The following is a 13,647-nucleotide window of genomic DNA, read 5'->3' as shown; positions in this document are numbered from 1 at the left end:
CCAAGTCTTCGGCATGCTCCCCCCATCCATCATGGGGGCACCGTCTTTCAAGTTCAACGCCGACCCGCCTGCTCCGGAAGCAGACACCCTCTTCATCCCCACGCCGCTGCCTGCTGAGGTGGCGCGCCGCTCAAGCACAAGGGTGGCCAAGGTGGGCTTCCCGAAGGGCATGACCCAGCAGGAGAAGGCGCAAGCTAGGCTGGCACAGCAGCTGGAGTTCATCAACAAGCCTTCTCAGTTCACGCCGCGTGTCAGGGAGCGCTACGTGGACAGGTTCAAGACGCCGCTGGGGCGGCTCACGACCGAGCTGGCCAAGGCAGCTGGAGTTCTTTCCCCGGCCCGCATCAACCTGCCGGACAAAGATCTCCGCGCTGCTGTTGGAGAGGATGGTAGCGCCGCCTGAGTGCCGCGTTTCTAGCTAGTTTGCTGATGGGTCCGTCTGTTTCTCATGTTAGCTTGCCTATCTAGCTCCGAGTGTGCCGTGTGGTGTAGCTGCCACACCGTCGTTGTTCTATGTCCTTGTGTACTTTTAGCGACCTTGTCGGGCGCCCGTGTTTGTCACCGGCCGTACCATTTGCAATTCCATGCGCACGTCGCTCCCTGTTCGAGCTGGCCTGCTTTCTGTGTTGATGACACGTGTCCTGATGAGTAGCTGCACCATTTTCAACTGGAATGTGCGGGGCCTCAACGACCGTGCGCGGATAGCAACTGTGCGATCACTCATTGATCAGACCCGTTGCTCTCTTGTGTGCCTGTGGGAGACCAAGCGGGAGGTGTTTCCCTCCCTTGAAGTTTCTGAAACTGTTGGGCCTCGGCTTGCTGGTCACGCCATCCTTCCAGCAACAGGGACAAGGGGAGGTATCCTGCTCGCCTGGGACACCGATCTGTTTCATGTCTCAAACACTGATCTTTCCCCCTTCGCCATAACAATTACACTAAATCCTCGCACGGGTGATGCCCCATGGTCGATCACCACGGTCTATGGGCCCTGTGAGGAAGATGCCAGGCTGCTCTTTTTAGCTGATCTTGCACGAATCTGTGCTGTCACTCCTGGGCCATGGGTAATTGTTGGAGATTTTAACCTCATTTATGAGGCGCGAGACAAGAACAACTCCAATCTGAATATCCGGATGATGAGACGCTTCCGTGATGCACTAAACAATAGCGAGCTCAAAGAGATCAAATTATCTAGGCGTCGTTTCACCTGGTCCAATGAACAGGCCGACCCCACGCTGGTCCGCCTTGACAGAGCATTCTGTGACACGGCTTGGGACCTGAGATTTTCCAATGCAAGATTGCAACCATTAGCCACGGCTATGTCCGACCACTGTCCGTTGCTTCTGACCTGTGAAAGAACGCCACGAAGATCGCCGCGTTTCCGTTTTGAGGCTTTCTGGACCCATATTGAAGGGTTCAGAGAGGTGATTACCTCTGCTTGGAATCAGCCATGCCCCCCGCTCAACGCCCTTGGGCGGCTGGACTACAAGCTCAAACGAGAGGCGCGCGCCCTCAAGCTTTGGCAGAAAAATTGCATTGGAGACATTAGACTGCAGTTTCTTATGGCACAGGATACACTTCTCCTTCTCGACGCCGCGCAAGAGTCCAGACTCTTGGAGTAGGATGAGATGCAACTCCGGCGTGACCTCAAATCCCGGATCCTCGGACTGTGTGTGGTGGAGCGCATTAAGGCGCGACAGCGTGCTAGAGTAAAGTGGTTGTGTTTTGGGGACACAAATTCTAAGTTTTTTCCACCTGAAATGCAACAGCCGATGCCGTAAAAACTTCATAGCCCAGCTCAGTACACCTACGGCCATCGCCACGGATCAGGCTCACAAGGAGCAGGTGGCCAAAGAGTATTTCACAAGCATCATTGGCACACCGGCGGCAGCGGTGGCGGATTTTGAATGGGCGGGCCTGGATTTGCCGCGGCTGAACCTTACTGAACTTGAAGCCCCGTTCTCAGCGGACGAGATTATAATAAATGCAATAAAGGACCTGCCGGGTGACCGTGCTCCTAGACCGGACGGTTTTTATGAATCCTTTTTCAAGGCAACTGTTGACATCATCATCTCTGATCTCCTGCTCGTGTTTCAACAACTATATCAGCTAAACCCTCGTGGCCTGGATAGAATGAATGGGGCTCACGTTGTCTTAATTCCTAAAGTGGATGGAGCAAATGCACTGTCAGATTATCGACCGATCAGTCTGCTGCACAGCGTTGCCAAGCTATTTCTCAAGGTTCTGGCGATGCGTCTCGCTAAGCGTCTCCCGGAACTTGTCTTGCCAGGACAGAGCGCGTTTACCAAAGGATGTAGCATCCAAGACAACTTTCTGTTCGTTCAAGGATTGGCTCGCCACTTCCGTCGGACTAAACGCCCTATGCTTTTTCTGAAGCTGGATATTGCCAAAGCTTTTGATATGCTGGCCTGGCCCTACCTGCTAAACATGTTGAGGGCACGGGGTTTTGGTGAGTGGTGGTGTGAATGGATCGCTATGATCCTTTCCTCGGCATCCTCGCGAGTGATCATCAACGGATGCGCTGGAGACCCAATTCACCATGCCAAGGGAGTTCGTCAGGGTGACCCCATCTCCCCTTCCCTATTCATCCTGGCCATGGAGCCTTTACAACGTCTCATCGAAAAGGCGGTTGAAAGCAACCTGCTCTCGCAGCTGCGAGGTAGAATTCCACCGGTGCGCGTCTCCTTATATGCTGACGATGTGGCCCTCTTCATCAACCCTGTAAAGGATGAACTGGTGGTACTCAAATCCATTCTCTCCGCTTTCGGTGATGTGACGGGACTGCGGGTAAACTTTGCGAAGAGCTCTGTGATCCCCATCAGGTGCGATGGGCTAGATATGCAGGACATAGTCGCCCCTTTCGGCGCCCGTGTCGCTGCCATGCCAACCCGGTTCCTGGGATTACCACTCTCCCTCAGGAAGCTGCGCAAGATTGATTATCAGCCGTTGCTGGACAAAATTCGGGCGCGCCTGGCTTGCTCGAAGGCTCGCCTCCTAGCGATAGCAGGCCGACTCGTGCTTATCAACGTCGTTCTCTCATCCATGACAGTTTACTGGCTTGTTATGTTTGAACTGCCAGTCTGGGCTCGTAAGGAAATCGATAAGTTGCGTCGAGCATGGCTATGGCGTGGCGATGAGAGTTGTCATGGCGGTCACTGTAAGGTGGCATGGCGCCGGATCTGCAGCCCGAAGAATCTTGGGGGTCTTGGTATCGTGGACCTGCGGCAGTTTGGCATTGCGCTACGGCTGCGATGGCTTTGGTTTGAGAGGACTGCCTCTACTCGACCATGGGTGGGACTCCCAACGCCATGCTCCATGACCGACCACTTGCTGTTTGCCATGGCAACTCGCTGCAGCTTGGAAATGGGCGAAAGGCGTGCTTCTGGCTTGATGCATGGTTGGAGGGGCAAGCCCCATGCCTCATCGCCCCCGACATCTTCAATATTACTGCCTGCAAGCACCGGACGGTGGCTTCTACCCTCACTGACGGCCATTGGATACGGGACCTGCAAGGGCGTATCACGGCTGACACCCTTCCATCCTTTGTCGCGCTCTGGACAAAGGTAGCTGCCGCGGCACCTCTCGTTGCGACCGAGATCGACTCCTTCGAATGGCGTTTTTCGACAAATGGATGCTACTCCGCGCACTCGGCGTACATGCTGCAGTTCACGGGCTCTGTGGCTTACGGAGCGATGTCCATGATTTGGAGAACTTGGGCGCCGGCGAAGCACAAGTTTTTTGCCTGGCTTCTTGCGCAAAAAGGATCATGACTGCCGATAGGCTGCTGGCTAGGCAATGGCCGAACTCTTATTTTTGCCCACTATGTCGGCGGAACCTCGAGACAGCTGAGCACCTCATGTCGCAATGTCCTTGGACGGTCAGCCTCTGGGACCTGGCGGCTAACAAATTCCAGCTCCCGGCTCTTTCACCTTCGTCCTGGCGTGGGAATGGCACCATGGAGGTTTGGCTTAGCGAGTTGTTCGCCGTCCCGGCGACGGCAAAGAGGGCGCGCTCCTTGGTACTGCTGCTGATCTGGGAAATTTGGCGGGAGCGCAATGATCGCATCTTCCGGAACGTGGAGTGCTCACCTGCATCGGTCCTTTTCAGAGTTGACGAAGAGAGGATCTCCTGGGCGCTGGCGGGAGGCCGGCACTTGATGATGCGAGAGTAGTTGTCTTGGTTCTTCGTGTTTTTCCTTTTTTTCTTTTTCTACTTTTTTTGGGGAGCTTTCTTCTCCTTGCTATGTACAGTTGGCATTTCTCTCGCCGTTCTTCTAAATGAAATGCGCAGCTCTCCTGCGTCATTTCAAAAAAAAAGAGTGGGAAGGAAGAAGAGCATTAACCATCTTGCAAAGGAACCACACACCACCTACCAAGATCTGAAGAGAGTTGATAGATTCGATGACACAGACTCTTACATGCCCTTCACCAGCGCCGAATCAGACGTCAACGAGACAGGGAAATACCTTTTTTTTGTCTCAAAAAAAAAGACAGGGAAATACCCAAGGTTTTGGTTACTGAATGAGGCAATTTTACCGAGGGGGACTGGTAAATGTGGTTACCACGGTTACCGAGAAATACCAAGAATATTTCAAGTGAATTTTATAGTTGAATTTTGAATTCATATAAGTGAATGAACGAATATTCCAACCAAAGACCTCTCAAAACAGGAACTAGGTTGCTACCAACACGCTACAACCAACTCTCATGGCATTCATTAGATCCTACGTACTTTACTGTAAATCGAGTCCTTAAATTCAAAAATTTCAAAAAAATGGTATTTTTCGCTCGGTATGGTGATTTACCCAGGGCCACGGAAATACGCGGTAACCATGGGAAATCTTGAAATTTCGACCGGTAACCAAAACCTTGGAAATACCTTATTCCCATAAAACATCTTGTTGTAGCATTCGGAGCAGCAGCCCAAAAGATGTTTGGTCGGCCGCAAGGAGAAGGCTGACGCAAAATACAGGCCCAGTCTCATGAAGTGGAAAAAAACTGAGCGGCTAAGGGCAACTCCAAGGGCGCGTCTATGCCTCGCTTGATTGTTTTTTTTTCTTTGACGGATACGTAGCAGTCCCCTACACTGTTCCTGTTTGCGCTGGCCCACTATGCTACCGTAGTAATCTTTTCATGTGTTTATAAAATGATGATAGTACATTAAAATATCTTAAACATGTATAAAGGTAACTTTCTGGTATACAAATGTACAACATGTATGAAAAAATAGGCATTAAAATATACATTTGAAAATATGTTAATCATGTATTGAAAAATAGTACACATGTACTGAAAAATATTCCTTATGTATGTGGAAATGTACAATTTGTACGAAAAAAGAGTAGACATCAAAAACAAGTATTTGAAAAAAATATTAATCACGTATATTTAAAACAACAATCTATAAAATAATGTTTCTAATGTATACAAGAAATGTACAACATGTATGCAAAAAAGCAGACATTAAGATATATATTTGAAAAATGTTAATCACATACTTGAAAAATGTAAACATATATAAAAAAATTGGATGTGTTCAAAAAATGTTCAATGTGTATGAAAAAAGTAGACATCAAAAAGTATATTTCAGAAAAATGATTACCATGTATTTGAAAAATGTTTAACATGTATGAAAATATGTTCATAATGTATATGAATGATATAATTTTTTGGAAAATATTAAAAATGTGTTAAAAAGCCGAAGAAAGAAGCAGAAAAAACCAAAAAAAACTATACAAAAGACGAAGAAAACCAATGTGAAACAGTGAAAACCCAATAAAAAGAACTACAGAAGAAAACTGGATGAGGGGCGGTTGAGGATATACCACAGCTTGGTGTCGATGAGGATGAGGGGGTGATTTCTCTTTTTTTTGGTGGGGGTGGGGGGGGGGGGGGGGGGGCATCAGCATTTTATTAATTATAAGCAACAAAGTTACATTGAGTCTCCTCGATACAATCCGGAGCAGAATGTAAAACACAAAGGTTAGTAGTATTCATGCATGATTTAGCTAAGACATGAGCTACACCGTTACGATGCAGTTGATTTCTCTAATGCAACATTCTATTTCTTTTTCCATGACAGTAGAAGCCATAACATGGACTTTGGTTGCATTTATTGAAAGAATTACAAATGGTTGATGGACATGGACTTTGGATGATTTGTGTGTAAGACCACAATCTTGAATTTACGCAAGTATCCGTACTTCCCCTACTCTGATTGTACACATCCAGTAGTTCTTTTGCCTACAAGTTTTGCAATGCATTTTTGGAATTAAATAAAAGCACTCCTGACATCAAATTTCGCATAAAACGAATATATCCAAGTAAATTTACCAGAAAGATCAATAAAACTGATAAAAAAAACATTTATCCTTCAACAGACTCGGTTTCAGAATACAAATTCTTTAGGCTGCGCTTTGATGGAGTGTAATCTAATACAGTCGTATCAATTTTACAAGTGTATCTTACCGGATTAGAGTGATTTCCGGCCGGAAACGATACAGACGTGCAGGGGCGTGTTTTTTTTTACAGGTGTATCCGAAGGAAACACGATAATCCAAGCACGGCCTTAGGTGACTTCATAATAGTACATGAGTAGAAATGGGGCAAACAGAGTCCTTCGCCAGTTGGCCTGCACAACCCCGACAGAAGCATCTGTCAAGCTGCATGGTGGAGATTTATTCAGAAACTGAATCGACTGGACAGCCTGAGAAGAGGGGTGTCCAGGGCGCCTGCGCCGCACCTCCTTATGTCGAACCTTACCAATTGTACTCATATGTTGGGCTGCTCAACGTCTGATGAATGCTATGGAGAGAGTCCAGTTTCACATCTAATGCGGTAAATTCTGTATCTTCGACATCTGAGGCCCTTGACAAGATAACAAAGATGGAATTCAGAAAATAGAAATATGATATTCTTCAGTCATGCAGAACATGAATAACGTTATTGAGAACTAAACCAACGACCGGCAACAATATGAGAAATGTGCAAACCTGGTCCACTGCAAACTTCAACTTGATCAAACAGAAAGCGAGGTGCTGGAGATTGCACGCGGGGAGCTGTGACTTGACAAGACCTCTGCAACCTCGTTTGCGGAGTGTCGGTGTAACAATTGTTGTAGACTTTGCGGGAGGCAACATATTTCCCCGACATAGTTTTTGTTGGATCAACCACCTTTTTTAGCAAGATAACCCTTGGCCTCTTGGGGTGCTTCCTCACTTCATTTTCCCAGAGCTGTATGGTTTGTTGATTGAGCATAGAATCCAGAGCGACTTCCTCAAGAGCTTCAAACCATTCCACTTTTATGTCATCACAAAGACCCACTAGATCTTTACAGAGCAACTGGAGTGAAACAAGACGCGGCAAAGCTCCATGCTCAATTATAGGGAACCTAGGTTTTTCCACCACAAGGCATAGCCGTTGCAGGCTTGGGAAATCCCCAATTTTTATATCTAAATCGGCGAGATCGACTTCAACCAGCTTGAGACAAACCAAGAGCTTTAGGTTGCCCAGACCTGCTAGAAGTTCAGCCCCCTTCAGATTAGTATATGTAAGGCACAACTCCTTCAGACCACGCAGGTACATAACAAACTGGGGGGACTGATTCAGGCTGCCTCGCAGTTTCAGTGAGCTAAGATAACCATGTTTTCTTGATGCTGCTATTGTGTTGTCGCCTTGATGGTGATGAAGCAAACCTTTGGAAAAATCATTCAGATGAAGTGATAGGGAACGGGCGCCTACTGCAGTAGCCATACCAGCCTGAGCAAACTTGTGAATGGCCTTTGAAAGTACGGCGTAATTGCTATCTGTGCTAGGGATCTCACACCATATCTTGACCTTTGTCAGTTTCTTCATATGAACCATCACTTCCGGGAATCCAGAGTTGCTGTCTACAACAACTCCTGCCAGAGTCTGCAAATTAGTTTTTCCTTGCAGGAATCCCGTAAGCTTCTTGCCACTAATCTTTTTTAGCTTAATCTTTCCATAAAGGTGTGCAAGGTGGGGCAGAGTAATGACTTCCATAGGCAGTGTCTCTATCTTTGTCTTCCTCAAGTCAAGTGTCTCTAAACAATGAAGCCTTTCCATTTCAACTGAAACATTGCTAACAGAGCATCCCAGTGTGAGATATTTGAGATGCAACAGCTTGTATATCTGCCCCAGATGTTCTTCACTCAGAACACTACATTCTTTTAGATCCAACACCCTCAGCAGCTCAAAACTCGTCAAGTCTGGAACAGCTTCTTCAACACTCCCAAAGACGGTTAGAGATCGGGGGCGCAACTGCTTGCTGGCCGATCCTGAAAATAAGTTATCAACCTTTTCTTTCAAAGAAGAAAATATGTTGTGCTGGCGGTCGCGGCCACGTCCAGCTGGACCGGTACCATGTCCCATGTTGCCTGTTGTACCATTTGTACGGTTATCAATAATGAGGTGACGGAAGTTACTTCGGTTCTTAGCACCAAAAGATGTATCAATGAAATTCGAAGCCATGGACTTGTGCAGCATGAACTGGTGCATGATACCGTGAGGTTCACATGTCTTGGCTTTCCCATTGTTGCTTGGATCGACAGGCCGAATGATATTCCTGTCGATTAGCTCATCCAATTTCTTATTGGCGATCTCTTGGTCACCATCAATGTATCCTTCTGCTAACCATCGGCTTGTAAGAGTTTTCCTGCTGACTGGGCGATCATTTGGGAATGCACTTGAGTATAGTAAGCAGGTCTTGAGAGAATTGCCAGGTAGACTGCTGTAATTATTCATAAGAACTTGCGCTAGTTTTGTGAAGTGACCATTCTCATTCTCGTCCATACGAAAACATAGGTTGTGGATCATTTTTTCACAGAGATCCCCTGTCAACTTGTGACCCTGTAAAGCTTTGGCAACACTAACAAGAGCAAGTGGGTGACCATCACATCCGTTCACGATTGCAGTTGAACCCTTATCCAAGTCAGGTGAGCATCCATTGACGAAAACCTTCTTGTCTAGATAATCCTTGGACTGTTCCGGGGTAAGAGATCTCATACTGTGAACATAACCGTCAGGCAAGCTGCAGGCATTAGCTACCGAGTTCACAGTTGTTGTCACAAGTATTCTGCTCTCTGTTTCATTTGGGAAGATAGGTTTTATTGTGTCCCAGATCTCCATCTTGATGTTATCAAGTACAATTAAACACCTGTTAGCCAAATTGACAAATGCAAAGTTAATATGCCTGTCATTTGGAATTGGTTTTGTTGTCAAGTAAGTCCCCTGTTTTGGTTTAAAAAGTCCCCTGTTTTGGTCCAAATTACCAAGCCAACCACTCAACATGAGGGTAACAGGAGAACAACAGAGTGGTTCAAGCATGGCTGCCTCTGGGTGACTACACCTACTGAGTTCTTGAGAGGATAAGTATCTTTGTTATGCAAGTACTCTACTGTAAAAAATGAACCAAAAACTTGATTGGCTAAGAATGTCTCATATTTGCAGGAAAATTCTTACTTATCATAATTTTTTTTAGCTTTTACTCCCTCTGTAAAGAAATATAAGAGCGTTTAGATCGCTAAATATATTTATTTAAAGAGGGAGTACAATTTATTAATTGTAGTACAACCAATTGAAAACTCTACGAATGTTAAGAGTTCTCTATTTTTAGTAAATTCCTTTGCAGATTATTTCGAAATTAATTTCCAGGGAAACTCATTGCGACCAATGCCGCCAGAAATAGCCCAAGGACAACGTCAATCAAGACGATTGATGGGTTTGATATTAGATAGAGTGATACTGCCAGTGAAAAACTGATACTTGTACACTTGCAAGACAAAAGGTACTGTACATGCTTAATCAGGAGCAAGATACAAACTGAATCTTAGAGTTGAGCAAATGTACCACACATTTTTAGGTGTACTGATTAGTTCATGAAGCTACTTTTAACTAGCTGATGCATTGGTTTTTGATTTGAGGCGGATAGTTGATGCATTCAACTTATGATACCATGGCCAAAAGATTCTTAAATTTATAAGATTTCGCAAAACCGGTGGGAAAATATCAGCAATAGTGATGATACTCAAATTACTGGCACAGTATGAAAACTACAAATGCATAATTGACGAATACATCCGTATCTAGAAAAATCTAAGACAAGTAATTTGGGACAGAGGGAGTATAATTGATGGATACAAATACCATCGCTGGGAACATTCGGATCGGCGCTCACCTCTTTGTCCGGAGAAGAAGACTGACATGCTGCTGGAGCTGTCGGAGTTTCAGTGGCACGGACTCCCGTGCTTCATCTCCGAGAAGCCCCTCAAGTATGGCCTTCAAGAGCGCCTCCTTGGCAGCGACATCGTGTTTGTGCTTGGACGCCAGAGTCACCCAGGCACGGCGACTGAATTGCTCGGCCACTTGAGGGCAGTTGTACACCTCCCATGCCAGTGCCGTTTTGCCGGAGCCCCCAAATCCGACGACGGAGACCACCTTCAGCTTCCTGCGGCTAGCTTGGCCACTGCCGCCGCCGCCGCCGCCGTCAACTAAGGACTTGCAAAGCTCCTGCTTTGCTTCCTCGATGCCCACCGCAGGAGAAGCCCCGTAGGCGCCCGGATTCTCTTGGTCAACGGGGTTGTCATCCAAGTTCGATTCGGCTGCGGCGGAGCAAAAGTCTGCATTGTATCTGACCTTTCGCTCATGCGCCGCATCCAGCTCCCGCTTGAGTCTCGCGATCTCATGGCAGAACTTTCTTGGATCGCGGATCTGGAGCTCCCCCTCGCACGCGGCGCAGGGAAGGAACCGGTCCAGGCAGTCCTCGATGTTATGTGCCAGAGCGCGGAACTCGTCCATGGACAAGATCTCTACCGCGCTGGGCTGCCCCTTGTGCGAGATCTGAACCTCCATGGATCCGCAGATCATGGCGAGCTCCCGATGCAAGAAACCGATGTCGCCCTCCAGGTCCTTCAACTCCTTGTATCTCTTCTCCATGACTGTGAGCTTCGACACCACGCTTTTCGTCACAGCGCTCACTACCGCCACCGCCACCTCCATGCCTAAGCTCGCCGGTGATCCGCTCGCTCCTCCAAACTTGTGGTGTGGTGACTATATGGCTCTGATTGTGGTGTGCTCACCAGGTTGATGCAGTGGCCACACAGGCACACCAAGTAGAGCCAAACCACTTCCACCCACCAACCCTCTCTCAAAATTGACCGCGCCTACTCAGGTCTTAAAATCGGAATTAGAGCATCTCTAGCATACCCCGATCAAACCCGTAAGAAAAAAGATGTTTACAGTTTCAATAAAAAAACGGCACCTCTATTGTCCCACACTGCCGAACGCCTCCACACCATGGCCAGCGCTGATCACCTCGTAAGGAGTCGCATCTTCCCCTTCGACATAAGTTCATCAATTCCCCATTGCAGGATCCGGTTGTGAATGATGCAACATGCAAGAATAAGCTTGAACTGGCTAGGGTAAGGGTGGAATGGCTTCTGACCCAGGATTTTAAACCTGTTCTTCAGAGCTTCAAAGGTCCTCTCAACAGTAACTCTAAGGCTGGAGTGTCTGAAATTGAACAGTTCTTTGGGAGTCCTAGGATAGTTCCTACTAGAGAACTCGTTCAGATGGTACCTGATTTTCCTGAAGGGTGGAAGAACACCTGGCCGACATGCATAGCCAGCATCTCCTAGGTGGAACTTGCCATCAAGGATGTTGATGCCATCATGACGACTCATGCTGTTACTGAGAATGCTAGCATCATGTGTTGATCCCTCCCAGCCAGCCAGCGCGTATGTGAACTTTAGATCAAAGTCAAGAACAACTAGCACATTCTGACTTACGTAGTGCTTCCTCCCTCTATATGCTGCAGCTTGTGACCTCGGCACTCTAGCAGTGACATGAGTACTATCTATTGTTCAAATGCAATCCTAGAATGGCATTACAAGATGCTGTTATGGCCACAATAAAACAATAACAACATATTACGGCATGAACTTCATATTGTTAGTGTTCACCTTGAAGTATAGATACCATCTCACTACTAGGGAAAACCCTAGCAGTAGCGCGTGTTTAAAGCCTATCAGTAGCGCGGGGAACAACGCTACTAGTAAGGCGCTACAGCTAAAGGTTAGTAGTAGCGTGGGTTGGACCACGCTACTGCTATATCGACTTAGTAGCAGCGCTTTCTACTATGAGCGCTACTGGTAATTAGTAGTAGCGCTTCTCCTAGCACGCGCTACTACTATTATTCCGTATTTCTTTTTTATTTCATGTTGTATTCATACACCTTTATACAAGTTTTCATACCACAACAATTTAGAGAATGTTTTTACATCATAATGAGTTATTACATCACTGGGAGAAAGAACCGTGGACTAGTTTCAAGTGGATGGACATCCACTTGAAACTAATCCGCGGTTTTTCACCCAATGATATAATAAATATCATCATCATCATATCATTGACAACTTATCATCATAATACATCATTGTCATATAACACCTCCTCATGATCATCGTTTTCATCAATGAGACATCACATACAAGTTGGTCACTATACATAATCACAACTACTCCTCATCATCAACTCTCATAAACATATTGTACCTCATAGGACCTACTACATTCTCTTAGGGCCTACTATATTATCTTAGGTAAAATAGCATAAAACAAGATAGTTGTCGGTGTCAAAACCGGCGGATCTCGGGTAGGGGGTCCCGAACTGTGCGTCTAAGGCTAATGATAACAATAGGCGGGGGACACGATGTTTACCCAGGTTCGGGCCCTCTCGATGGAGGTAATACCCTACTTCCTGCTTGATTGATCTTGATGATATGAGTATTATAAGAGTAGATCTACCACGAGATCGTAGAGGCTAAACCCTAGAAGCTAGCCTATGGTTATGATTGTTGTTGTCCTACGGACTAAACCCTCCGGTTTATATAGACACCGGAGGGGGCTAGGGTTACACAGAGTCGGTTACAGAGAAAGGAATCTTCATATCCGAATCGCCAAGCTTGCCTTCCACGCAAAGGAGAGTCCCATCCGGATACGGGACGAAGTCTTCTATCTTGTATCTTCATAGTCCCACAGTCCGGCATTCGCATATAGTCCTGCTGTCCGAGGACCCCTTAATCCAGGACTCCCTCAGTAGCCCCTGAACCAGGCTTCAATGACGACGAGTCCGGCGCGCAAATTGTCTTCGGCATTGCAAGGCGGGTTCCTTCTCCGAATACTTCAAAGTAGATCTTGAACATAAGAATCGTGTCCGGCTCTGCAAAACAAACCCCACATACCACTGTAGAGAGTATAACATCCCACGAGTCTAATCTGCTGAAATATCATAGCGTGACATCACGCCACGGCCCGATCTTTATTCGAACCGTGCCGCTTTGTCCCGACCGTGTGGTGGTCGGTTTTATCCTGCCCCTTCGTATTTCGAGGCGCGGTTTCATTGGCACGTCTTGTCGAAGTAGAGATCGTGTCCCCTTATCACGGGATTCTCATCAATACAGGCATGGGTAACCCAACCGTGCCATCAGCACGGCGCTTGGGAAATAAGCGAGTTTTAGGGCGAACGGGGAGGCGCACGATTTTTACTGCCTTTATAAAGGGATAAGGATTCCCCTCTTTCACCCACGCCCTCTTCTTCCTCTGCTCATTCATCC

General features: G+C 46.9%; 2 protein-coding genes across 6 annotated transcripts; one reads left to right on the top strand and one right to left on the bottom strand.

The window, feature by feature from the left end:
* Positions 1-584: 584 nt before the first annotated feature.
* On the top strand, positions 585-3,788 carry LOC109773759 (uncharacterized). The gene is made up of 4 exons (XM_040398821.1): positions 585-1,615; positions 1,767-2,991; positions 3,098-3,175; positions 3,288-3,788. The coding sequence occupies exons 1-4, from the start codon at positions 585-587 to the stop codon at positions 3,786-3,788; spliced, it is 2,835 nt and encodes a 944-aa protein (XP_040254755.1).
* A 2,580-nt stretch (positions 3,789-6,368) lies between these two features.
* Positions 6,369-11,179, bottom strand: LOC109773750 (disease resistance protein RGA4). Of its 5 annotated transcripts, none has more exons than XR_002235408.4 (4): positions 10,213-11,179; positions 7,010-9,192; positions 6,780-6,884; positions 6,369-6,679 (listed from the first exon to the last, which is right to left on the bottom strand). XR_002235408.4 is itself a non-coding variant. In XM_020332463.4 (4 exons), exons 1-4 carry the CDS (start codon positions 11,031-11,033, stop codon positions 6,586-6,588), a joined length of 3,195 nt encoding a protein of 1,064 aa, XP_020188052.1. In that variant the 5' UTR covers positions 11,034-11,178; the 3' UTR covers positions 6,369-6,585. The 5 variants fall into 5 exon arrangements, 3 of the variants coding, with proteins under 3 accessions (XP_020188052.1, XP_020188051.1, XP_020188053.1); XR_002235409.4 differs by having other exon boundaries at positions 6,369-6,648; XM_020332463.4 differs by having other exon boundaries at positions 6,780-6,876; positions 10,213-11,178.
* Between the last annotated feature and the right edge of the window lie 2,468 nt (positions 11,180-13,647).

This window comes from Aegilops tauschii, chromosome 2, assembly GCF_002575655.3.
Source record: "Aegilops tauschii subsp. strangulata cultivar AL8/78 chromosome 2, Aet v6.0, whole genome shotgun sequence".
Taxonomy (NCBI): Eukaryota; Viridiplantae; Streptophyta; class Magnoliopsida; order Poales; family Poaceae; genus Aegilops; species Aegilops tauschii.
This window is presented reverse-complemented; position numbering and strand designations above follow the sequence as displayed.